The 24,646-nt window shown below is 54.9% G+C and overlaps 12 protein-coding genes across 12 annotated transcripts; 5 read left to right on the top strand and 7 right to left on the bottom strand.

Annotated features, from left to right (window-relative positions):
* Positions 1-179: 179 nt before the first annotated feature.
* On the top strand, positions 180-2,651 carry PFLUO_LOCUS8479 (uncharacterized protein; the record flags this gene model as incomplete). The annotated part of the gene is made up of 1 exon (XM_073786217.1): positions 180-2,651. One exon carries the CDS (start codon positions 180-182, stop codon positions 2,649-2,651), a length of 2,472 nt encoding a protein of 823 aa, XP_073642495.1.
* A 368-nt stretch (positions 2,652-3,019) lies between these two features.
* Positions 3,020-3,582, top strand: PFLUO_LOCUS8478 (myosin II light chain; the record flags this gene model as incomplete). The annotated part of the gene is made up of 3 exons (XM_073786216.1): positions 3,020-3,209; positions 3,273-3,413; positions 3,461-3,582. The coding sequence occupies 3 exons, from the start codon at positions 3,020-3,022 to the stop codon at positions 3,580-3,582; spliced, it is 453 nt and encodes a 150-aa protein (XP_073642494.1).
* A 168-nt stretch (positions 3,583-3,750) lies between these two features.
* On the bottom strand, positions 3,751-4,257 carry PFLUO_LOCUS8477 (uncharacterized protein; the record flags this gene model as incomplete). The annotated part of the gene is made up of 1 exon (XM_073786215.1): positions 3,751-4,257. One exon carries the CDS (start codon positions 4,255-4,257, stop codon positions 3,751-3,753), a length of 507 nt encoding a protein of 168 aa, XP_073642493.1.
* A 381-nt stretch (positions 4,258-4,638) lies between these two features.
* Positions 4,639-6,849, bottom strand: PFLUO_LOCUS8476 (metalloendopeptidase; the record flags this gene model as incomplete). The annotated part of the gene is made up of 2 exons (XM_073786214.1): positions 4,639-5,493; positions 5,545-6,849. 2 exons carry the CDS (start codon positions 6,847-6,849, stop codon positions 4,639-4,641), a joined length of 2,160 nt encoding a protein of 719 aa, XP_073642492.1.
* Positions 6,850-7,449: 600 nt separating this feature from the next.
* Positions 7,450-8,900, bottom strand: PFLUO_LOCUS8475 (stearoyl-CoA 9-desaturase; the record flags this gene model as incomplete). Its single annotated transcript, XM_073786213.1, has 2 exons — positions 7,450-8,579; positions 8,663-8,900. 2 exons carry the CDS (start codon positions 8,898-8,900, stop codon positions 7,450-7,452), a joined length of 1,368 nt encoding a protein of 455 aa, XP_073642491.1.
* A 1,382-nt stretch (positions 8,901-10,282) lies between these two features.
* On the top strand, positions 10,283-12,107 carry PFLUO_LOCUS8474 (uncharacterized protein; the record flags this gene model as incomplete). Its single annotated transcript, XM_073786212.1, has 3 exons — positions 10,283-10,374; positions 10,427-10,596; positions 10,651-12,107. 3 exons carry the CDS (start codon positions 10,283-10,285, stop codon positions 12,105-12,107), a joined length of 1,719 nt encoding a protein of 572 aa, XP_073642490.1.
* A 174-nt stretch (positions 12,108-12,281) lies between these two features.
* On the bottom strand, positions 12,282-13,763 carry PFLUO_LOCUS8473 (uncharacterized protein; the record flags this gene model as incomplete). Its single annotated transcript, XM_073786211.1, has 2 exons — positions 12,282-13,279; positions 13,355-13,763. 2 exons carry the CDS (start codon positions 13,761-13,763, stop codon positions 12,282-12,284), a joined length of 1,407 nt encoding a protein of 468 aa, XP_073642489.1.
* Positions 13,764-14,257: 494 nt separating this feature from the next.
* On the bottom strand, positions 14,258-16,412 carry PFLUO_LOCUS8472 (uncharacterized protein; the record flags this gene model as incomplete). The annotated part of the gene is made up of 2 exons (XM_073786209.1): positions 14,258-16,159; positions 16,218-16,412. The coding sequence occupies 2 exons, from the start codon at positions 16,410-16,412 to the stop codon at positions 14,258-14,260; spliced, it is 2,097 nt and encodes a 698-aa protein (XP_073642488.1).
* An 890-nt stretch (positions 16,413-17,302) lies between these two features.
* Positions 17,303-18,756, top strand: PFLUO_LOCUS8471 (uncharacterized protein; the record flags this gene model as incomplete). The annotated part of the gene is made up of 7 exons (XM_073786208.1): positions 17,303-17,308; positions 17,361-17,724; positions 17,781-17,842; positions 17,894-17,956; positions 18,005-18,170; positions 18,223-18,329; positions 18,385-18,756. 7 exons carry the CDS (start codon positions 17,303-17,305, stop codon positions 18,754-18,756), a joined length of 1,140 nt encoding a protein of 379 aa, XP_073642487.1.
* A 620-nt stretch (positions 18,757-19,376) lies between these two features.
* On the bottom strand, positions 19,377-19,988 carry PFLUO_LOCUS8470 (uncharacterized protein; the record flags this gene model as incomplete). The annotated part of the gene is made up of 1 exon (XM_073786207.1): positions 19,377-19,988. The coding sequence occupies one exon, from the start codon at positions 19,986-19,988 to the stop codon at positions 19,377-19,379; it is 612 nt and encodes a 203-aa protein (XP_073642486.1).
* A 1,257-nt stretch (positions 19,989-21,245) lies between these two features.
* PFLUO_LOCUS8469 (uncharacterized protein) lies at positions 21,246-22,766 on the top strand (the record flags this gene model as incomplete). Its single annotated transcript, XM_073786206.1, has 1 exon — positions 21,246-22,766. One exon carries the CDS (start codon positions 21,246-21,248, stop codon positions 22,764-22,766), a length of 1,521 nt encoding a protein of 506 aa, XP_073642485.1.
* Positions 22,767-23,007: 241 nt separating this feature from the next.
* On the bottom strand, positions 23,008-24,419 carry PFLUO_LOCUS8468 (branched-chain-amino-acid transaminase bat2; the record flags this gene model as incomplete). The annotated part of the gene is made up of 4 exons (XM_073786205.1): positions 23,008-23,020; positions 23,075-23,773; positions 23,821-24,118; positions 24,182-24,419. The coding sequence occupies 4 exons, from the start codon at positions 24,417-24,419 to the stop codon at positions 23,008-23,010; spliced, it is 1,248 nt and encodes a 415-aa protein (XP_073642484.1).
* Positions 24,420-24,646: the final 227 nt, after the last annotated feature.

Below are 24,646 nucleotides of genomic sequence, written 5' to 3'. Positions count from 1 at the left end.
CTTCACCATCGCCTTCTACCTCATCCCGATACTCTTTTGCCCTTGCCCGACTTACTCATCTCTCTATATACTTTCCTCTATTTTCATCCCCTTCCCTTTCCTTCTCCTACGGTGGTTCCCGATCCCGCATTCCGCGCACTCCCACGTTCTTGCAGATCCGTCCATGCAGCACCCCAGTCATGGCCAATGTCGACGACCACACGCCCAAGCGGCGGCGGCGCAGTCGCAAAGTGCAGCCCGAGCGCAAGTTCGACTGCACCCATGAGGGATGCGGCAAGAGCTACTCGCGCGCCGAGCACCTGTACCGCCATCAGCTCAACCACTCTCCCAAGCAGATCTTTCACTGCGACTTCCCCGATTGTTTTCGGTCCTTTGTGCGACAGGACCTGTGTCTCCGGCATCGTGAGCGCCACACTACTCGTGGCTCCCAGTTGCAGAAACGCGATCAATTCTCCAACCCGCGCAATGATGATCCGTCCCAGCGACCCGTCCTCTCCTCGCCTTCCTCCACCATGACTCCCTCCCGGGTCGCGCACGATTCGTTTGCGAAACAAGACCCCGCAAATTCTCCCCCAGTCGTGTACAGACCTCCTAACCTTCCGCCAAGCACAAGCCCTACAGATCTCAATCCTAAGCCGCCAGCCAGTTATTCTTTGTCGAGCAGCATCGATGCAGACCCTAACTACGGGTCCCTGGCAGGGACGGTGGCTGAATATACCGACTTGTCTCTCCCGGGTGTCATGCCCGACCCCTTCGACTCCAACGCATACCCCATCTTCGGCGGCGAGACATACAACCGATCACCCTTTGCGATGGCGGACGACTTTGCGGCGTGGTTATTCAATGAGCCCGCTCCGTTGAATTATATATTGCCGGGGTATATGGATCCCGTGCAGAACAATTTCTACATGAACGAACCAGCCTACAATTACATGACAGTCATCCCGCAACATCCCATGAGCGTCACCAGTATTCTCGATTCGGGATCGCCGCCGGCAATCGTTTCTGAAGAAAAGCGACAAGAGCTACTGCACCTGATGGCGACGCGGTTCAACGAAGCGGCCTACTCTGCAAGTGCGAAGCGCAAGGATGCGCTGATGGATGGCGACTTGAACAGCGATCGACATGTGCTGAGCCTGCGCATGATGCAGACCTATATCGGGTCGTACTGGTATCATTTCCACTCACAGTTTCCGATCTTGCATCAGCCGACGTTTGCCGCGGACCGCACGCCCAATTTATTGCTTTTGGCCATTATGGCGATTGGTGCTGCGACGTTGGACAAAGTGCATGGACAGGCGGCCACGGAAATCGCTGCTGAACTGGCCAGCTTCATTGCGTGGCATCTCCGCTGGGAGATCTTCATGGATGCTGACTTTAAGCCGCCGGCACGGCTCTGGGTCTTCCAAGCTCTTTTGCTGTTAGAGGTCTACGAGAAGTTGCTATCTACACGAGCGCTGCACGAGCGCGCGCACATCCATCACGACACGACCTTGACTCTGATGCGTCGGGGCAGTTCCCTGATTGGTCGCTCGGCCTTTGATTCCCCGGAGAGCAGTGTGCGCGAGGACCGCGTCGAGGACTCGGTGGCGGATGAGTCGTGGTCGCAGTGGATCAAGGCCGAGGCCACCCGGCGCGTGGCGTTCGCGGCGTTTGTGTTGGACTCGACTCATGCAACCATGTTTGGGCATTCGGCCAAGATGGTGGCCCACGAACTACGATTACCCTTGCCCTGTGACGAGGCGCTGTGGGCGGCCACGAGCGCCGCGGAGGTGGCCCGCGTGCAGTCGAGTCTTCAATCGCACGGTGTTCGGCCGGTCATGTTTTTGGATGGGCTCAAGCGCACCCTGAACGGGCAAGCGGTGCGGACCAACCCTTTCGGGCGGATGATCTTGATGGCCGGGCTGTTGAGTGTTGGGTGGCATCTGAACCAACGAGACCTGCAGGTCAGCTCGCTGGGAGTCGGGCAGACGCTCGGCGGGCGCGACAAGTGGCGGACCGCCCTGCTCCGGGCGTTTGACAATTGGCGGCGAGACTTTGATGAAGTGGTCGGCCCGTCGACGCAGGAGGTGGAGTCGCGCGACGTGCTGCATGGTCTGGCGCACATGGCGTCGCATGTTGACATTGCCGATCTCCAGATCTTTGGGGGCGCCGGCCGACTGATGGGTCGGTCCATCACGGCCCGCGACTTTCGGAACGCGCGCGAAAAGATGACCGACCGGTGGGCGACCAAGGCGGCCGCGCGCGACGCGACCTTCCACGCGCTGCGATTTCTGTCGGCATGTTTCTTAGATTCGCCGACCTTCCAGTCGGGTGAGTACATAGCCCGGGACGATTATCTGCTGAACCGGCCGTGGGCGCTGTATTTTGCCGCGCTAGTGGTCTGGTGCTACGGGTTCGCGCTGGAAGGCCCGCTGCAACCGGCACCGGTGCTGAGCAGCCTGGCGGAGCAGCAGCAGGACATGCGACGATTCCTACAGCGCGTGGGCGGAGTGCGCGAGCCCAACGAACTAGCGGGGATGAAGGGGCGCAACGAGTGTTTGGGCCTATTGATTCTCGTCCGCGACTCTTTTACGCAGCCACGGTGGGAACTACTGGGGGAGGCGGCGCGGCTGCTGGACAGCTGCATTGCGAAGCTGCGCGGTTCATAATCAACCTGTCTGTAACTAGATCGGTAACTCACTGTATATCTACAATATCGACGATCCCTGTTATGCTGGGGCTAGCGTCGTCAGTTGTCTGGGCAACGGTCAATCCCACCAGCCCACTCACAGCCGTGTCTCCAGTTTAGTTTCTCCCTCTCTCGCATTCCATCCTCTTTCTCGCTGCTCTGTTGACATCTCATCGTCGCAAATTTTATCATCATGGTATGTGTTCGGTCCCTCTGTACTTCCCTCCCCTGCGTCCGTCCAACGGCAGGGCTTACGTATCACGCCATCCCTCCCTCGGCCCCCCCTGAAACTCACCTTTCCCTCCTGCCACCTCTCCCCCACACATCATAACAACATCCGCAATCATCATGGCTCCCACTAATACCAAAAACCACTCCGACCAGGCCTCTACCAACTACAAAGAAGCCTTCAGCCTTTTCGACCGCCGCGGCTCCGGCCGTGTGTCCGGCGAACTGCTGGGCGACCTCCTGCGCGCCTGCGGGCAGAATCCCACCCTGGCTGAGATTGCCGATCTGGAGAAGTCGGTCGGGAATGACTGTAGGTCTCTTTCACCCTTGGGGGGGGAGCGGCAAGGTGGGATATGTGCTGATGATGGGCCAGTTGATTTCGATTCCTTCCTCAAAATCCTCAATCGCCCTGGCGGGTTCCGCGAGCCCGGTGATCCGGAGGAGTACTGTCGTGGATTCCAGGTGTTTGACAAGGATATGACAGGGTTTATTGGGGTGGGACAACTTCGCTACAGTAAGTCTTGCTCTCGGTATGGTTGGTGTGTATACTGACTAGAATAGTTCTCACCAATCTCGGCGAGAAAATGTCCGACGACGAAGTAGACGAGCTCCTCAAGGCCGTGGACACGTCCTCGGGCGAGATCAACTACACGGATCTGGTGCGCACGATCCTGGCGAACTGAACGATACCCTAACGATATGTTCTTTTTGTTGCATTATTGTTTTTGGGGAAATGACTGACTTCCAGTTGGTCTGGCGCGCACTCGGGACGGACGGAACAAACGCTTTTTCATGTCTTATGTATTTCTTGTTTATTGTATCGATATTTGATTCCTTTCAATTCAATTCACCTATACAACACCCTCCCGGATCCACTGCCTCCATTCTCCTTCTTTGTGGTCCTCATCCCCACTCCCCATCTGCTCCGTTTCCACCACTGCGCCCGGAAGAAGATACACCGCTGGCGGGTGACGATTACTCTCGTCCCCCTCTGCGGTACCAACATTCACGGGATAATGCACCCGATCAAGCTGATACCCCACCACAACGCGACACCGTCCACACCGGAGCAGAACCCGCTTCTCGATGCCGTCCTCGCGGCGGACGAGTGTTGGTCGTCGATCGGGGACGGTCGTTGACAGTAAGAGTGTCGTGTGAGTCCCCGACGGCGTATTATTGTCATTATGGTCCAGATCGGGGTCCAGTGTTTGCGTCATGGGCACAATGATCGCTTTGTCCTGTGCGTCGCCAGCTCGGCGCGGGAGGTGGGAGATGTCGCGTGTGGTGGCGAGGAGGAGGTGATTGCAGAAGCGGCAGTGTTGGGTGTGGATTTGTTTGGCGGACGCGGGGTCGGCCATGTCGGTTTGGTTGGGAGGGACTGTCTGCTCTTTTTGTAGCTGGCGTTGGTACGGTTTTACTTGGCGTGGTTGAGCTGGAGAAGTCGATGGATGTGGGGTGAGATGGGCGAGAGATTGGATGTCGGTGGAGAGGGGGGATACTGAATTCAGATCGAATGGCTGAATCGGGGAGAGGGATGTCTGGTATATATGCGATAGGTATGGGTATCGAGGTGAGTTGAGTAAAAGAAGGACGACGAAGAGGGAATAATTGATCGCGATGAGGTGAAGGCGGTGGGCTTATCAGGATTAATTATCTACGAACCTAAGCTACGTCCGAAAATATATATATCTCTCTTTTGCAACACACTGGGTTGATTGTCACTGCAGAATAATATCTATCTAGGCCAGTCCCAGATCCTGGTAGAATGCAGTGGTCTGCGGCTCCCGGCCCAGGAATTCCGTCAGCGTTTGCATCTCATCCTGGCTGCCGCCCTTCTCCAGCACCTGGTACCGGTAGCGCCGACCAGCCTGGGGATCCATCGGGTTGGCCTTGAACACCGTGTAGAACATGTCCGTCGAGTACACCTGTGAGCTGAGATACCCGTAGTAACCCGCATCGTACCCGCCGATCAAGTGCCCAAAGGTCGCCTCGCCGTGACCCCATTCATCACCACCACCCAGCGCCTCGGGCCCATCCATCTGCGTGATCTCGTGGCGCAGCTTGTTGTACGTCGCCGACAGCGGCAGACCCTCAATCGCGGCATGGCTCGTCGGCTCGTGCACCGTCATGTCGAAAATGCCGAAGTGCAGCTGGCGCAGGTTGAACAGGGCGTCGTTGACGTGCTTGGTGCGAATGAGGTTCGCAATCACATCGTCCGGGATACGCTCGGACGGGGGGCCGGTGGCAGTCTTGCCGCCGCTGCGGGCCTGCTGTGCTTCGGTCCATCCGGCCAGATATTCCGGGGTCAGCGTTGAGTAGTGTCGACTCAGCGCCCGCAGCTGGGACGGCGTCCAGCACCAGTTCTCCAGCATCTGACTGGGCGCCTCGACGAAATCGCGCACCGTGCTGGTCCCGTGGAACCGCGAGTACGTCGTCCGAGACACCAGGTCGTGGATTCCATGACCTAACTCATGGAACAGGGTCACCACTTCGTCGTGCTTCAGCAGACTCGGCTTCTTGGGCGTGGGCTTGGTGAAGTTGCACACCAGCGCGGTCGCTGGGTACCGGCGGTTACCGTCTTTGTCGAGGAATCCCTGCCAAGCAGGTTAGTTTCTGAACGATTATATGAAGAGAAAAGGACATACCGGCTGCAGGTTGAAGTTGGCGGCGTGGCCATACTTGCCCTCCCGCGGGAACAGATCCAGATACAGATAGCCGACAAAGCCACTGCCTTCACCCTCATCGTTCCACACACTGAACACCTGCACATCCTCGTGCCAGACAATGTCGTTGCCCTTGCCCGTCGGAGCCACCGCGGCGCGGTCATCGCCCGTGATCTCCACAAATTCGAGACCGAAAAGCTCTTCAAAGATCTTGAGCATGCCCTCAATGGTGGTCGACAACGGGAAATACTCGGCAATGAGCTGCTGGTCCAGCTGGAAGTCCCGCTCCAGCATCAATCGATCATAGAACCGGTGGTCCCACAAGTAGTAGCGGCCATCAAATTGGGGGTCGAGCTCTTTCTTCAGCTCCTTCAGCTTTTCGAGCTCCTGCCGCCCGCCGGCTGTCAGACGAGTCCGCAGATCCCCCAGGAACTTATTCACCGTCTCCGGGGTCTTGGCCATCTTGTCTTCGATGCGGAAAGCAGCATGGTTCGGGTAGCCCAGCAGACGGGCGGCCTCGTCACGGAGCACAATGGCTTCCCGGAAGAGCGGCACATTTTGGTTGCACTTGTTCTCGTTGGCGACCATGACCTGTCGCCGGACGTCGGAGTTGGTGGCATATTTCATCGTGGGGAACAGGTCCGGGTACTTGAAGGTCAGCCAGAGCTTGCCCGCATTCTCACCATCGCCCTTCTTCAGACCGGACAGGACATCCTCGGGCACTCCGTCCAGCTGCTCGTGGGTGAACCAGATCCCGCCGTTCTCTTCATTCAGGTTCTTTTGGAACTCGATGCTCAGCTGACTCAGCCGCTTCTTGATCTCCTTGAAGCGGGCTCGCTGGGGGCCGGCGGGCAGACCCAGCCCGTTGCGAACAAAGTCCTTGTGTTCCTTCTCCAGCAGACGGCGCGACTCCGGGTCGAGAGACTCATTGCGCTTGAGGACGGCATCAACCAACCCAAAAACATCCTCCCGCATGACCGACTCAATGAAGAACTCATCCATCAGCTCTTCCGCCTTGGAGGAAGCATCACGGAGCTTCTGGTCCGTCGAAACCGCCTGGTAGAATCCCAGAATATGCGCCTCTAGCGCCATAACATTTTCATCCTGAGTGAGCGGGGAAAGAACATTGGCAAACGTGGCACTGTCGGGTTTCACTTCCGCAACGACCTTATCCTGGATCTCGCGCGAAGTACTAATCAGACGCTCGGCGTCCGCGACGATGGATTGGGCCGTTGCCGTAAACACGGGTGAGGGTTGCGGCGGCCGCCGAAGGTGAGCGGGGGCCATGCTGGAGGTGGTCAAAAAGCGGTGCCAAGGAGTTGTTGGTGGTCGGAAGGAATGCAAGTGGCCCAGCACGGAGGACAGGCGGGCGGCGGGGAAGCGGAGAAGGGGCGCCACGGTGGTAGCGAGGAGAGCGGCCACCAGGATGACAAGCAGATGAGGGAGTAAGCGGCGGGGGGAGGCGGTGAAGGAGGCAATGGTGGGCGGAATTGATATCCGATTTGAGGTGGAAGAAGTGGTGGTAGCACTCTGGAGTACGGAGTGCTGGTCGACGTACGGGCGAGCGGTGAGCCTCGTTTTGTTTGGGCAATCAATAATGGCGGGAGGGCACGTGATGTTGCACCGAGCGCCCAGAACAACATCAGCCCCTGTCGAACGGACTACCAGGGACGACTTGACTACGGACTTGACGGACGGACTGACAACAAAAGAGTACAGGTCGTATCGAATTCATAATATGATTATCTATGTTAAATTGGACAGTGAATCACAACCACCGCAGCCGCTTTTCTCTCAAGAAGACAAAATGAAACCGAAAAATGAAACCCTGAACGCCGACCGGACCAAGCATGCACAGAACGAAAGGAATAATGTCATCATCAGATTCTAAGCAGCGTCGGCCGTCGGGATCGGTTCAGGGATCTTGGTCGGTTGCATGCCGGCGCGGATCACCCGCTGCCCGGCCTCGTCGCGCACATACTCCGAGTTCTCCTTCTGGGCCCGCTTCCAGATCTCCACCTCGCTGCCGCCGCGGATGACACCCACGCGCATGGTCGACAGAAGGTTGTGGGCGGCGTTGGAGTGATAGTACACACCGCCGTTGAACATGGCCGTGGCGTCCTTGCCAATGCCGGAGCCGATCATGGCCTTGCCACCGGGGTGGTCCTTGATGAAGTCGGTCACGTCGTGCACCACACCGGCGACGGCAATCAGACCCCGGCCGTTCTTGGCCTGCTCCACATAGTCGTCCCACTCCAGGACCGGCAGCTGGTCCAGGGGCACCCCCCAGTCCAGCTTGGCGCGCTTCTGGTCGATCTTCTTCTGCTGCTGCTGCACGCGGCCCTTCTCGATCTCATTGGCGCGGAACTGCTTGAGATCAAAGGCCAGACCCAGTTGCTTCCAGGTCCAGATGGACCACTTGGTGGGGTCGTACTGGTGCCACTCAATGGCGTTGCGGTAGTCCGAAGGGAACTCGTGGTGGAAGTTGTGGTAGCCCTCACCCAGAGTGACCAGCGCGGTGATGACATGGTCCCGGGGCGAGTTGCGGTCGTCGAAGGGCTGGTCACCGAGCCAGTGGGCCAGCGAGTTGACGCAGAAGGTGGCCTGTTGCACGAAGAAGATGCGCAGGATACCTGCGTAGACGAAGCCGCCCAGCCAGTCACCCCAGCCAAGGCCAGCCACCAGCATGGGAACGACGAGACCCATGGTAAGCACGACCTTGATGTAGTTGCGGTGCTGCCAGACCACGACGGGGTCCTCGTTCAGGTCGGAGATGTCGGTGCGGCCAATGCGCTTGGGGTTCTGCTTCATCACCATCCAGCCCAGGTGCGAGTACAACAGACCCTTGCGAACGGAGTACGGGTCCTTATCGGTGTCAGTGTACCGGTGGTGGGCGCGGTGGTCGCGAGCCCACCAGCGAACGGAGCCCTCAACGGCACCACCGCCGACGAGAGCCAGCCAGATGCGAAGGGGCAGAGTGGCCGAGTAGGAGCAGTGGGCCCACAGACGGTGGTATCCTGTGACCATTGAGTCAGTCTTTTATTTCTTTCTCATCATTCGTGGGTGGCGCCCAACAAAAAAAAAAAAAGAGAGAACTTACCGGCAGTGATGCCCATTCCAGTGAAGAAATAATAGAGGACGGCCCAGACGGCGGTCTTGAACTGCAGTGGCACCCAGAGGGCCTGAATGCAGCCATAGACCGGGATGCCGATGATGAAGGCGACGTTCAGCCAGTTGACATGCTTGTACCAGTTTTTCGAGGTGATTGCCGTATCGGCAATGTGCACCTTCTTGGTGTCTGGTGCCCGTGGGCGTGATGTCTCAGGCTTGGTCGACATGATGTGTGTGTGTGTGTGTGGGAAAGGGAGAGGGAGGAAGAAAAGAGCGCAGGGGAGAGATCTTTTATATGGCTCCACTCAACGTTGGGGGAGAGGCAAAAGTGGGCCACGGCCGCTTGGGGAAGAGACGACGAGGAATGAGCAAGAATCCAAACAGGGCGAACGGGCGAGACAGGCGAATCAGGATCAATGGCTAGAAAGCATTGGAAAGAATCACAAGATGCTTCCTCGGCCAAACGACGAAATATTCACGTTCGGCTCCCTCAGTGGCAAGTTTTCCCCAACGCCCGGCTCAACGTTTTCAGGGGCACGTGACCGAGGGCCAATCAGGCGGTGGGTGCCTGAGGCCGCACGGGAATTAGGTGTGGCGAGAGTCGGGAGGAGCAGGAACGGCAGATACGTCGCATGTATGTCAGTGGCCCGCGGAGGTTGCCTGGCCGAGATGATCCCATATGATACACTCGGTAGTAGTTATGACCCTCTATGAGATTCCTGCCGGCCACTCTTTCATCCGGTGGAGAGAAAGTGATGAGGTTGGACGACGGATTTAGCTCGCCCTCACGTGATCCGCCGCCCTCGATCGACCAGCCTCGGTCCAAGAGGTCGGTCGTGCCAACCACGATGAAGTCATTGACGGGTGGACGAGGGCCATTCGAGAAGCGTAGATGAACCCCGGACGCGAGGTCTGACCACCACGGCCCCCGGACTCTGCCATAAGGCCGATCCTGCTGTGTCGCTCACAACCCAGTGGCAAGCCAAGCCCATCGCAAATGACAAGTGGCCTCGATGTGAGGTTGCCAGACGAAAAGAAAACAATCGCAACCCATCGGCGAGAGACGGGAGGATGCTGATGCTGGGACAACCGCTCCTCATGTGGCTGACAAGCAACTTGGCAAAACCCTGAGCTTGCCTGGACCTGGCAGCTCTATCCGATCGTGGGTTGTATGATACTCGGAGCTCTCCATCTGCACGGGGGACTCCGAGTATCAGTTCTGAGCTGTCCAGAGCCCCCGATAACCCATTTTCGAGGATTCTCCGTGTCGCTGGCCCGCGATCCCTCAGTATCGGTCTATCTCGACTGTTCTGTTGATAAGCGGCCATGCGTGTGGGTACCAGGTACTTGGGCGCCGCGGGTGATTGGGCGGGGGTGGGGAAGTACCGGGTACCTGCGATAAGCAACATTTGGTGAAAGGGCTTGCTAATGCCGCGATAACCAAGGCTCCCATTGGGCACGTCCGGGATCTGATCGCGAGGTTGCTTTCCCCACAGGTTCCGGCACCCGGACATGGTTTTCGCTCCGTATTCCATCCCACGATCATATATAAGGTCCCCGCGGTGCGACCGCGTTTTTGGCTGGTTGCTGGATATCCACTGCTGCAATCATGGACGGCCCTGACCAGATTGGCCCGGATCTCTCGCCCAAGCGGACGGTGGGCGACCGCGCCCGCCGCGCCGTCAAGTACTTCACCACGCGGTAACGATCTGTGCTCCCCCGATGAAGGCGCCCATGACTCACATCTTCACAGGGACGGTTTGATCGGGGACTATGACTATGCCCGCCTGTTCATCCCCAAGATGCCCTTCAAGAAGGGCCAGCCTCGAAGGGCCGCTCCCTTCTTCGGCCTGGAGGATCGCGTGCCCTTTCTGCTCGTGCTGCTGCTGGGTCTCCAGCACGCGTTGGCCATGTTGGCCGGTGGTGAGTGCGAACCCAGATCGCCGAATGTTCGAACGGCGGGCTGACTCGATCTAGTTATCGCACCGCCAATCATTCTCGCCGGCTCGGCGCACTTCGGCTCAGAGCTGTCGCAGTACCTCGTCTCCTCGTCGCTGATCGTCTCGGGGCTGCTGTCTGCGATCCAGATGACGCGCTTCCACATCTACAAAACGAAATACTACGTGGGGACGGGTCTGCTCTCGGTGGTGGGCACATCGTTTGCCACCATCACCGTCGCGACCTCCACCTTTACCCAGATGTATGATTCGGGATATTGTCCCACGGACGCGAACGGAGCCAAGCTCCCTTGCCCCCAGGGATACGGGGCGCTTTTGGGGACGGCATGCCTGTGTAGCTTGCTGGAAATCGGCCTGTCCTTCATGAGCAAACGGGTGCTGAGGATGCTCTTCCCACCGTTGGTCACCGGTCCTGTGGTCTTCCTCATCGGAGCCAGCTTGATCAAATCCGGCATCGAGGATTGGGTCGGCGGAAGCAGCTGCATGGGTGCCATGTGTCCCGATGCGACCGCACCGCATGCGCTTCCCTGGGGGAGTGCGCAGTTTGTGGGGCTCGGATTTTTGGTCTATGTGACCATTATCCTGGCTGAGCGATTCGGCCCACCCATTATGCGGTCCTGCGCCGTGATCGTTGGTCTGCTGGTCGGCTCCATCGTTGCGGCCGGGTGCAACTATTTCGAGTCGTCCGGGATTGCTGAGGCGCCTGTCGCATCTTTCCCCTGGGTTCATACGTTCCCTTTGACCATCTATCCGCCGCTCATCCTGCCGCTGCTGGCTTTATACATCGTGGTGATGATGGAGTCCATCGGCGATATCACAGCCACCTGCGATGTATCCCGGCTGGAAGTCAATGGGCCCATGTTCGACTCGCGCATCCAGGGCGGAGTGTTGGGCAACGGCGTGACCTGTCTGCTGGCGGGCCTGATGACCATATCGCCCATGAGCGTCTTCGCCCAGAACAACGGTGTCATCGCGCTGACCAAATGCGCGAACCGCTCAGCGGGGTATTCCTGCTGCATGTTCCTGATCATCATGGGCATCTTCTCCAAGTTCGCCGCGGCGCTGGTCGCCATCCCCAGTGCGGTCCTGGGCGGCATGACCACCTTCCTGTTTTCGTCCGTGGCCGTCTCTGGTATCCGCGTGATAGCCACCATCGACTTCACACGGCGCAACCGCTTCGTGCTCACTGCGTCGTTTTCTCTTGGCATGGCTGCCACGCTGGTTCCCAACTGGTTCAGCAACTTCTTTACCTATTCGGGGAACAACCACGCGCTGGAGGGCTTGCTCCAAGCTGTAGAGCTCGTGATGGAGAACGGGTTTGCCATTACTGCGCTCCTCGGCGTGCTTCTGAACCAGTTTCTGCCCGATGAGCCTGACGAGGAACCGACTGTGTGGAACTCAAATGCGTCCGAGGCCGATGCCCCGGCAGAAGGTCCTGTACTCTCCACGCCTGGCTCTACGGCCAAGGTGCAATAAGCAGACGGATTCGCTCTGTATATTGGTCTATAGTTGTGATATCCCTCAATGTGATCTCTTGAATTCTTATGAACAAAACTTGAATTAGTTTCCGCTTCCAACATATTTCGTTTCCCCAGCCGGCCAGGTGTATGTGAAGCCGGATGTTCAGGGCATGCTAGTGTCGAAATCAATTCAGAAAACCCTCTCCTCATGCTCCATGACGCCATCCAGGCCATCTTTCTCAACCCCTTGAGCAACACGAGCATCTTCTTCCGCAAACATCGCCGGCCGCTGCAGCTGCAAGGCCAGCTGGTTGCGATGCACCAACATCCCAGGCTTAGTCTCGAAGAACTTATCGATATCCTCCAGACTGCGGTTGGCAGTTTCTGGGTAGAAAAAGTAGACAATCGGAATAAAACTTGCACAGATGACAGCCCAGATGACCCAGAACCGCCATCCGAGATTGGCAATGCCCAGCGGCGTCACCTCGGCCACCATATAATTAAGAATCCAGTTGGTACAAACTGCCAGCGCCGCGCCAACCGTGCGTTTTTCCAGAGCGTTGATCTCGGTTGGATATATCCAGGGCACAGGCAGAAGTCCCATGCCGAATGCCGCCCAGAACACGAAAAAGAACACCACCGCGACCGTGTTGTATGCCGTGGAGCCGGCGGGATCAGATACAACCAGCGCCTGCATGATGGCAACCATGATCCAGCATATAGCACAGCCCAAGGACGAGATAATGATGACGGTGCGTCGGCCCCAGCGCTCAATGATCAAATATGCCAACAACGAGAAGACCAGGTAGACGATCGAGCCAGCGGCAGAGAGGATCCGCGACCGCAAAGTCGTGAAATGCAAAGCGTTTTCAAAGACATACGTCATGTAGTAACTCGTGATGTTGATGCCGCTCAATTGAGTCATGGCCAGCATCCAGGCACCGAGAATTATGCGTCGAAGCAGCCCAGCGGGACCTTTGCCAGCTAGGATCGTGTACCATTTGTACGTGGAAGCTTGCTCGCGCTCCAGAACATCTTTGATAATGCGGTACTGAGACTGCACTTCTTTACTGGTCGATGAGGCTCCGTCTCCTGCCAACGCAGCAAGTACCTCTAGCCCTTCCTGGTCACGACCTTTGCGGATCAAGAGACGAGGAGAATCCGGTAGGAATGGACACATGCACCAGACTAACACAGTAAAGACTTCACGTCTTCCTGTTAGTCGAAGCCTATCACAAAGTGGAAGTTCGCTAGTTCACTTACAGATCTGAAAAGCCAAGGGAAACCGCCAGGCAACAGAACCAGGCGCAAAAGCAAAGCCCAGCGTCAAGAAATTGGCGATAACCACCCCGAAGATGCAATTCGCCATTTGAATGACAATCAGCTTTCCGCGGCTGTTCATCCGACTTGTCTCTGCCTGCCACACGCCCGCCGTGGCCGTATTCATGCCTGTTCCGGAACCAGCGACGATGCGACCGGCCATCATCTGCGGGACAGAGTAACTGGTCGCTTGAAGGAGACCGCCGACCGCAATGATACTGCTCCCTATGAGAATCGTTTTTGGTCTTCCGAGCCGATCGCCAATCCAAATGGTCGACAAGGCGCCGACGAAGCACCCTAGATTGTAGACGGAGGTGAGATTGCCCTGCATGCCCGTGGACGGGTGCGACATGGTCCGGAGAAAGTCTTTGTTGACGAGAACATTGCCGAAGACACCCTAAACCGAGAGCAATCAGTACAAGCTGGGACGGGGTCATTATCAAAGACTAAGTAACCTGGTCGTAGCCGTAGAAAACCAGCACGGTCGAGGCAGCGACTGAAATCCAAACAGTCAGCCCTCGGCCACTCGTCCCAAGGTATTTGCGGGTCATTGTTGTATTCGGTGCGTAGAAAGGAAATATGGAGGAATCTGGGGGTTTATACTAAAGCTACGGGGTAGGTTTCCCAGAATGGTATGCAAAGACCGAGCTAGGGACCTGGGGTAAGTAGAGAGACCAAGAGCAATGGGCCCGATTGATTATTGCGTAGGCATAAATGGCGTAGTTTGGGAGTCTTACGTATTTTCCTTCACAGCTCATGATTTATGCTGGCACAGATGACCTTCCATCTTGCCTCAGCGTCCGGGAAAAAGTCTTATATTGTGCAGTCTCTAGGGTAATCTATCTTCTATGCCCACACATCTTCGCGCAGTCTTCCGCTTCCCTTCAGATCCTCGAGAAACTTTACACATGCTTTCTCTTCCCACCCCCGGTGGTTGCCAATGAGCTGTCTTAAAGTGGCCTTGACGCCACTGGAGAGTTTCACACTTCCACAGATGTATGCCGATGCCTGATCCTCGAGCAGCAAGCGAAGCACATCCTGCTGGCGGGACACCATCCGGTCCTGAACATACTCCCTTTTATTCATTCGGGAAAAGGCATAGTCTACGTCCAGAAGGCTCTTCTTTCCAACAGTGGCCAAACTCTCTTGTAAATCCTCCCACTCATTGTGATAGAGGCAGTCTGCTGTATTCCGACAACCAAAGAAAAGAAGAACGGACCCAATTTCTTGTCCCTCGAGTGCTGCCATCACCCGCTCTTGGATAAACCCTCGGAAGGGTGCAATTCCACTCCCAGATGCAAATAGAATGACCGGACACTGCATCTTGCTTGGAAGCTTGAAAGTGGAAGGGCGAATCTGTATATATGTATCTCCACCAGCGAGGCAATGTCCAGGTCCGTCTAAAACAAATCGAGGCCGCTGGCTCTCCTTTACTGTCACGGAATTGAGAGACTGGTAGATAGAGTAGAGGTAGTTTGTTGCTAGACCGTAGAAGCTTTGCTGGTCTGGTCCTTCATGGACAAGTACGGCGACTGTGATGGCCAGCTGGTGGGGCTTCACACAGGGAGAGGATGCAATAGAAAAATATCGCGGCTGCAGTACAGGAAGACATTGGATGAGCTGCTCAAACAAGGCCGCTGGCCACTTGCTTTCTTGATTGGAATCGGCAATTTCCATCAGGCGGCCAACAGTCAGGTGTCGGGAACAAGCCAGCTGCCAACTAGCCTCGTCTTCCATCATCAGTGACATCAGGTAGGACTTGACCGTGGGTGTTGGAGCAAGTTGAGCAAGTACCTGCAGCACTTCACGACTGACTGGACCACAAATATCGAGATAGTATCGAAGTATGGCATCCCGGGTTGTTGGAGAGGGAATCGAGCACGCCAGTCCCGAACTGCCCTTGTACGATACTAGTTCAATCGTCGTATGTAACTCTCTCTCATTCCAGCCAAATAGTCGCGCAATACGTTGGACTTCGTCTTCTGGAGCCATGGGCCAGATCGCCACATGATCGCCGCTGCGATACGAGCCGGATGGACCACTTGGCAGCTCCAGTTCGACTTGCAGATAATCATGTGGGACTGATATCCCGGAATCTGGCTGCGAGATCAGCTTCGCGTGACAGACAGGCGCGGCGACAATGGGCTGCCGCTGGCCACGCTGTTTCCAGTTTCTTTCGCCCAAGTGAATGAGTTCTCGTGAAATCGATGGCCGATCGACTACCTTGAAATCGGGATCCGGCAACATAGGTTCGTCAATGTCTGATTTCTTGCCAATTCCGCGGACCAGTAGTTCATCCAGTACCTGGTGCTTCCAATCGTTCCAGACATTGTCAGATCGATCGAGCTCGTCTGCCATGCCCACGCGGCCAACGCGTTGGGCACCCGCCGTACTCAAACCCTGGTCCACAAAGCTGGCAAAGCGATTAAAATACTGGTAGGTGCTATTTCCAAGCCCAAACACAAAATAATTGAGATTGCTGAGTTTTCGGTGACCGTGGTCCAGGCTTGTCAGGTATTGATGCAGTCCGGCGGCATTGTCGGTTGGGTCTCCTTCACCGAACGTGGCGACGACAAACCCAACATAATGCTTTGTGGATAGCGATTCAAGATGTTCGTGGTCGAAATCATCCAGGTCCGCGGCTATTGCACGCATCCCATAGCGATCTCTAAACTCCCGCGCAAGCGCCTTGGCCAGCCGCTCGGCGGTGCCACTCTGCGAGCCCCAGAAGACGACGACATGGTTTGCCTAGTTCATGTCCGATGAGTGTCTGCCTCAACTCTTCGTAATTTGGGGGGATACGCACCGTGAGATCAAGCTTTAGCCTAATGTTCCGTGTTTCGGCACGAGCGGGACGGCCCAACCCTAAATCCCTCGGACCAAGTCCGTCCTGGATTTGTGGCGAAACGAAGAAACGAGCGTCCGGCTTGGGGGTTTGGTTGAAGAACAGGTAAAAAGCAATGGCGATCCCAGCCACCAGCGCGTTATCTAGAAGCGCCATCTGTGACTCCTACCATACTGGCGAGCTGCTCTTTTTATGCTCTTTGGCCGTCCAGTGATGCCATCCCTCCACGCTCGGTCTCGGTCCCCTCCTACTGAATTCGTAACCGGCTAAACACCCTGGCTAATCAGTGGAGCGGCCGAACGATCCTTTAGGTAACAATTGACCGCGATCCATTCGGGCTCCACCGCTCCACCTTCGCTTCCCCCGCATTCTGCAGACGCTCGGTGGCGCCCCCACGCTTCGAGATTCCTGGGCCGCGTCAATGCGCCGCGCCAACATAGGATATAATGATGTCGTCGGTCGACCAAGAGTCCCCAGCATCCAATTTTCTTTTACAACTCCGAGAAACCCTCGAAATACTTCACTATGATCGACCGTACTGGGCTCGATGCGCTCCGGGGCCCGTCTCTGGTCGTGGCCATCACGACTGTGTGCTCCTCGGCCTTTTTGCTGTTCGGATATGACCAGGGAGTCATGTCTGGAGTTGTTATCTCCAAGTACTGGCTGACCGAGATGGATCACCCGAGCACTGTCATGACCGGCACAATTACCGCTCTTTACGATGTCGGCGCCGTGTTTGGTGCCATCCTTGCTGCAATTACGGCCGAAAAGATTGGACGGAAGCGTGGATTGATGACTGGCGCAGGCCTGCTCATTATTGGTACTGCTTTGATGGGCGCCTGTGTAGAGCGAATAATGATGATGGTGGGCAGAGTCCTCACCGGACTCGGTAGGTTTTTCGGTTCTTTGCAACTGCTGTCTGCTGATCAAATTTAGGGATTGGATATTTGACCTCTGTGGCTCCTGTCTACCAAAGTGAGATATGTTTGCCTAGCCAGCGGGGTTGGCATCTGTGCTGTCAACTCACCACCATGCTGTTCGGGCTAATGCTGGTATGTAATCGCGTTGTCTCTATGACCTAGACCGAGCTAATGAATCTGATAGGCATACTGGATCAACTATGCGTTTTACTTTCATCCTGGGCAAATTCAATGGCGGTTCCCTTTGCTGTTCCAGGCTGTTTTTGCTATCTACATCCTCGTCATTACACCCTTCTTACCGGACACCCCCCGTTGGCTCATGTACCACGAGAGCTCTTCTGACCGCGGAACGCTGGTGTTATCCAAGCTGCGTAACAAGCCCGTGGACGATCCGGTAGTGCTGAAAGAGAGAGACGAAATTCTCACTGCTATCAACATTGAGGCCAAGGAGGAGAGCGGATGGAAAGCGCTTATCTCTGATGGAGGATGCGCTGCCAACAAACGGTTCTTTCTCTCACTCGGCATCCAGTTTATGCAGCAGACATCTGGTACAGTCTGCTTTGTTCTCTATTTGACAAAATCATCTCTGATCTGTTTGTTTCAGGCATCAATATTGTTAGCTACTATGCTCCGACCTTGTTTGAACAGAACTTGGGCTTCTCACAGGTAACGTTGAAATGCCTTTTATAGAGCATTTGTCATACTAATCTGCCGCAGGAGAGGTCTTTGTTTCTCGGCTGCTTTCTTCAGGTGTGGTATATTCTCGCCTCGTTTCTCACGGTATGAGTTCTACTATCGTTGGTTTGAAGCTCATCTAACTCCCTTTAGTGGTACATGATTGATGCAGTGGGCCGTCGGCGCCTTTTAATTATTATGGCACTTGGAATGTGCGTGGTTTTAGTATGTGAAGCCATCACCGTGGCCATTGGAGGCACCGCAGCAGGCGTTGCAGCGGTCTTCTTTGTGTTTGCATTTGAGGGCTGTTTCACGTGGGGTAAGCTTCAAATTTGCATTTCCAGTTGAAATCGCACTAATTTTTCCGATAGGTTGGATGGCAACAGTGTGGGTATACCCAGCTGAGATTCTCCCATTGAAAATCCGGGCCAAGGGCGCTGCTTTGGCTGCAGCGGCAGACTTCCTAGGAAACTTTATCGTAAATCTCTTCATCCCAATTCCGACACTATATCCAAGCTAATGGCCACTTTCAGGTTGTCGAAATTACACCACCAGCACTCCAAAACATTGGCTACAAAACTTACATCATCTTTGCCGTCTTCAATCTCGTTGCCGCCTTTATCGTGTACTGCTTCTACCCAGAGACATCGTATCTGAACCTGGAGTCTGTGGATCTGCTGTTTCTGCCAAATCCAGAGCGAGACCAAGAAATTGAGGCCAACCAACATTTCTGGCACAAGGCTATCCAATGGAATGTGGTTCCTAGGGCGCGTATGGCGGTCAATGAGGCCAAAGCACTCAAGAAGTCTGGATTGGCGCCGTCAATGGGTGATGTTGAGGCACACGAGGTCCCTTCTAACTCAAAGACAGAGAAGAACTCTGAACATGCTGAGTTTATGAAGTGAATTTAGGTGTCGATTTACTTTCGGGTCGAGCGAGGGGGGAAGTGATGAATTTTATAGGGATAGCTTATTGTATATAATATAAGCCAAAACAACTCAGTTGCAATACCCTCTATCAATTATATATTTTCGTTGAAATCGCAGAGCTGAACGTGGATATCATGTCCTCCATGCTTCATAAAGCATCTCCTTACAAGCTCGGCTCGGCCATGCCTGTTTATGCTTTAACATATCAAAGTAATCCAAAACCCGGCGCTGTTCCTCGCGGCCGGTGAAGAATTGGGAGCCTGATCAGACTTAGCTTCCGTTATGTCTGCCTCTAAATTTTTGACTTACCTGTTGCGAGACAATGTGAGGAATTGATGCGGCATCCGTAATGCTCATTGGAGAATGAGATGGCGCAAAGATTTCGCACATGCGGGAGTATGGCTGCCTACTTTCTGTTATTTCAGTCCAATTTCAATTGAGAGACTGCGTACGTACCTCAATAAATTTATTGAACGAAAGGGCATCATTGAATGCACCCTGCAGCGGGTAATACGTAGCCAAAAGGATTTTGCTGGTGTGGTAGAACTGAAGGCCGACGACTGCACTGACAGTGAGCTGATTTGAATCAGAATTTTTCAAGAATGTCGCATACCATGCCAAGGGCACAAAAGCCGGATGATGGGGAATGATGTGTTTTCGCGGTCTTCGTAGAAATATGGCTCAAACGTAGACGGGATATGTGCTTTCCAGTCGTCAACCAGCATGTTTAGCTGTTCGCAAGGCAGAATACCTTGCATTTCATCCTTGTTTCCGTAGCAGAGGTTGATGACATGCACGAAGAGCCAGGTAATGCGGTTTGCCCAGTCTGCATCATTGGACGGGGAACTTTCATCCAGTGGCCAACTATCAACCGATAGCTTGGTCCGACACTGTCCCAGAATGGCCATTCGGATATCTGCACGCACGTAAGAATAGAAGGTTGCCTGCAGCAGACCCCCAGCCGCTGTGGAGGCCGTCATCGAATGCCCCAGATGGGAAAAGGCTCCGACCAGATGACACTGTCGGTCAACGTGATACTCGTCGTATTGCTCGGACATGCGCAGGATGACTATTGTTGCCAAGACGGTATCATCCTGGACTGCTAATGTGACGTCGTCCAGAATTGGTATGAGCAGCCCGACGCATTCAGACTGACACTGCTCTTCTACTGCAATCAGGTCCGTGTGACTCTGGTCCAGCAGTCTCATGACATGGGCGGAACAAGTCATGATAGCCGTACGGAGAAGTTGGCAGTGCAATGCGAGCCTGGAAAATTAGCATTATTTAGTGGAAGTGCAGATAATCCTTACCGTGGCACCGTATAGGTGTAATGTCGCTCGGGGCTAGTGACATCAAGCTGTCCAATCAAGGTCAGTAAACTGTCAGCTGATTGAACCATAACTCACCCAAGGACCTATATTCTGTACATAAAAATGTAATAGCTCGCCCTCAATGGAATTTAGCGGCCGTGGGACCTGCCGATCATAGGTGCAGTTGGATGCACCATGGTTGTCGAAAATGTGCCGAGACGGCGAATAAGACGTTGCAGCCTGCAGCTCTAGGCTGGGATCTTCTAACTGGGCATCATCCGAGAGGCCACGCCCATGCGTAGCGGTGGTTAAGCTGGTCGTCGGGGAGGAAATACTACAAACGGTAATGTGTTGAGACAGTGGTGAGTATGCATTCACCAAAGGCACTGACGGCTCCAAGATGGCCTCGGCCACCGAGAGTGGCGACACGGGTCGGAATCCATTGCCTGATGGTGACTCTTCTGAGCCGACATTCGATGGCGATCGCGGGTCGGTTCGCTCCACGGCGGCGACCAGTGCGGACAGTTTGCTATGCCGGAATGCAATGGACGCAGTTCGCTTTTTGAAAAATGTACATTCTCTGTTGGACTTGACACACCGGTTGCAGGTTGGCTCGGTGCCGTCGCCTGCTTCGCGTTAGTTTGCGACGTGATGGGCGGAGGTAGGGTTCAACGCACAGCGGACCTTCCGGGACCGGCATGTCAAGCTAAGACAAAAGTAAGCCCGTTGTTTACAGTATATGGCACACTAACGTCTTACCAGGTCTTCTTTGCCATTGTGAGACTATCTCAGTGCAGGGCAATTCAGATCGCGAAGGAGTATATCATCGTCCGAATTGCGGGGAAAGATAAAGTTGCGGAGAAAATGCCGAGATGGGCTCGGGATGGATTACCGGAAAGACAATGCGGCCCCTTGTAATTGTGCGAAATTCTAGCCAATATGGTAATGTGCTTGGCAGGCAATTGATTCCTTGAGGCCTGTTTCAACAGCCCTCTTCGGTCCTGGAATTCCCAATTTGGCAATCTCGCACCGAGTTATAGTCCATGTACACCCCACTCAGAATGCCCCATTTTGCGCCATGAATCAGCGATCTACCGTCCGTGATGCATTTATAGTGACTAAATCTCTCAAGTGGGATCTTCTATTAACATCGCCATGACCGGTCAAGTGGTTGCACTGTCGGCTCTCCTGCTGCTCGCTGTCTGGGTCATCTTCTCTCCTATATACGATTTCCTGCGCGACCCTAAGAAGCTCCGTCGCTTCCCCGGTATTTCCATCGCCTCCATCAGTAATGCCTGGGGCGTCATCCACCAGTTCCGCCGCACTCGCACGCTGGCCGTCCACAAGGCGCATCTAAAGCATGGCAAAGCCGTGCGCGTCGGCCCAACACATGTGTCATTTGCAACCGTCGAGGCAATCCGCGACATCTACGGCCACGGCACCATGGCCGTGAAGGATAACTTCTACGGCGCGTTTGTCTCGACACATCTAAACGTCTCCGATGCCCAGACCAAGAGCGTTCACAACGTAAAACGCAAGAGATTCGCCGTGGCCTTTGCGCAGAAGAGCATCGTTGAGCTTGAGACTATTGTCCACGATCATCTCGTTCGACTGATTCGCATTCTCGACGAAAAGAAGGGCCAGGAAGTAGATATGAAACAGATGATGCTTTATCTGATGTACAACGTCATCAGCTTCACCATGTTCAACCAGGACCCCCAGTTTCTGGAACGGGATAGTACCGTCGTGACTGCAGAGACGATATCGGGAGAAAAATATGAGGCCGATCTGCATAAGACCCTTTGTGGTTCGCTCCATATGTCGGCCAGTATCGGCTGGGCGCCGAAATGCATTCCGTGGATCAAGCTCTTGACGAGATGGCACGATGAATGGAAGGACGGTGATCGTATCCGTGATATCACCATCCACTTTATTCGAAATCGCCTTCGCCAGGATACAGATCGGGTTCGTGTAGGCCTGGAGCCCCTGGATGATTTCATGACCACGCTGCTCTGGGATAAAAAGAACGACCCTCTGTGTCTTGAATTCGGGGAGTTGGTCACGGAAGCCCAGAACCTGTTCAACGCCGCCGGCGAGAACACAGAGATTGCCTTGACAAACATCCTCTGGCTGCTCATGCGAACTCCGCGGGTAGTCGAGAAACTCCGCCGCGAGCTAAACGACGCCTTGCCGGGTGGATTGAATGCCACGGGTATTCCTTCATATGAGCAAATCAAAGATCTCCCCTATCTGCGTGCGTGCATCGACGAGGGCTTGCGGCTCCGGCCGTCTTTGCCTGGTGGTTTACCACGAATAGTACCCAAAGGAGGCATGCAGGTGTCCGGAGAGTGGTTCGACGAAGGCACAACTATTTCCGTGTCGACACATACAGTCCACCGCGATCCGGCCATTTTCCATGAGGATCCAGAGGAGTATATGCCAGAGCGCTGGCTCCAGCCAGGCGGGAGTTTGTTGCAACGGGCATTTCTGGCGTTTTCACAAGGAGGAAGAGGCTGTCTGGGGAGGAATATCGCCTACTTTGAAATGCAACTGGTGGTTGCCACATTGTTTTTGCGGTACGATTTCGCTTTGAGATCGAAGGAGTGGGAGCTGGGGATCAACGAGACTTTTAGCGCCCATACCGCTCCGCTACCGGCGACTGTTGTTGGGAGATAGGCTGCAAAATAATGAACTGTTCAGTCTCATTCTAGAAACTGTAAAACTCTCTAAAGCTCTTGGGGGCCAGGATATAACCGGAAAATCGCGCTTGCGATGCTCCTCAAATGAAGAAAAGAGAACCGTAGGCATAATCGATAAGCAGAAAACAGCATATTCAGTTGTGAGATGCCAATATATGACCAATCGGAACTTTTGGTTAGTGCCAAGTAAACCCTACACCCTTCATATAACTGGCCATTTAGATCACATAGCTGTCGAACGGTTAGTTAATGCTGATCTTAAAACGACTTGGGGGGGCAGCTTACCTCCAGGGGTGCTTCTCATCACCATACTGGATTCCCTCGATCCAGCTCTTCATCTGAAGCGCAATCTCACCGGCTTCCTCGTTCTCCTTCAACCCGCAGTCCACCAGCTTGCCCCTGTAGCTAATATTCCGGACGGGGCTGACAATGGCCGCGGTACCAGCACCAAAGACCTCAATCATTTTACCCTCCTGGGCAGCCTCGGCAACATCCGACATACGGATCTTGCGCTCCGAGATCGCCCAGCCCTTGGGCTCCAATCTCTCCCGGGCGAGTGCCAGCACGGAGTCCCGAGTGACACCTTCCAAGATGGTGCCGTCCAGAGGGGCAGTGATCAGCTCCTTCTGTCCGGTCTCCTTGTTCTTCAAGGCGATAAAGAGGTTCATGGTTCCGACCTCGGTCACGTATTCCTCCTCGCCAAAGAGCCACAGGTTCTGCTGGAAGCCACGTGAAGCGGCTTCGAGCTGGGGCTTAATGCACGGTGCATAGTTGGCACCAAGCTTCTTGTCACCGACTCCACCCGGCCACGCGCGGACAGCGTAGTCGGTCGCCTCCAGCGAGATGGCCTTGAAGCCAGTCGGGTAGTACGGCCCAACGGGGCTAGCAATGACAAACAGAAGTGCCGAGCCCGGCGGGCCAACTCCCAATGTCTTCTGGGTACCAATCATCGTAGGTCGCAGGTACAAGGAATATCCACGAGCACTATCAAAATCAGCGTATACTTCCCCCACGTCAGAAACCACACTTACTCAGGGATAAACCGACTGTCCAGCTTCACAAAATCCCCGATCAATTTTGTTAGAGCCTCGCCGTCCACGGTAGGTAGAGCAATGCGCGAGGACGACTTGTTCAGTCGTTCCATATTCTTGTTCGGGCGGAACAGACGAATGCCACCATTGTTATCCTTGTATGCCTTCATGCCCTCGAAACATTCAAACGCATAGTGGAACACGCATGTGGACGGGTCCAGGCTGAGGTTCTGATAGGGGATAATGCGAGGCGCGTGCCATCCGTCGCTAGCCGTCCACTCCACAGTGAGCATATGGTCTGTTTGGGAAGGGGACAAGCCATCAGCACATCAAATCAACCGAATTTTGTTCCCGTTCTTACCCGTGAATGTCTTTCCAAACACCAGATCCTGGGGCTTCTGGAGCTCCTTAGGGGTGCTCGTCTTGGTGACGGTCAACTTGGAGGCGTCCAGATCGGGGAGTTGCTGAGAGGGCGCCATGGCGGTAGCAGTAAAGCTTCGCTGCCATAGCCGGGTCGAGAGAGTCTGCCTAGGCACAATACGAGGGCCAGGAAGTCCAGTAAGGGCCTTGCGGCGAGCCAATTGGTGAAGCGACTTCATGGCTGTGGAGGAGGAAAGAAGTGTCAGTGACCAAAGCTAGAGAGACCAGCGCAGTGAGATCGAAAATCCGGGAGTGCGGTATTGATTCAATGAAGAAGCAGGGGGGAGGGGGAGAACTGACTGAAGTAAGTCAACAATTCAGTATGACTCTCTGCGTGACTGACTGACAATCGTAAAATCGTCCGGAGCGGCGGCACCAACTCCGATGTTCCGAGGCAGTTGGACTT

This window comes from Penicillium psychrofluorescens (genome assembly GCF_964197705.1).
Source record: "Penicillium psychrofluorescens genome assembly, chromosome: 5".
Lineage (NCBI taxonomy): Eukaryota > Fungi > Ascomycota > Eurotiomycetes > Eurotiales > Aspergillaceae > Penicillium > Penicillium psychrofluorescens.
This window is presented reverse-complemented; position numbering and strand designations above follow the sequence as displayed.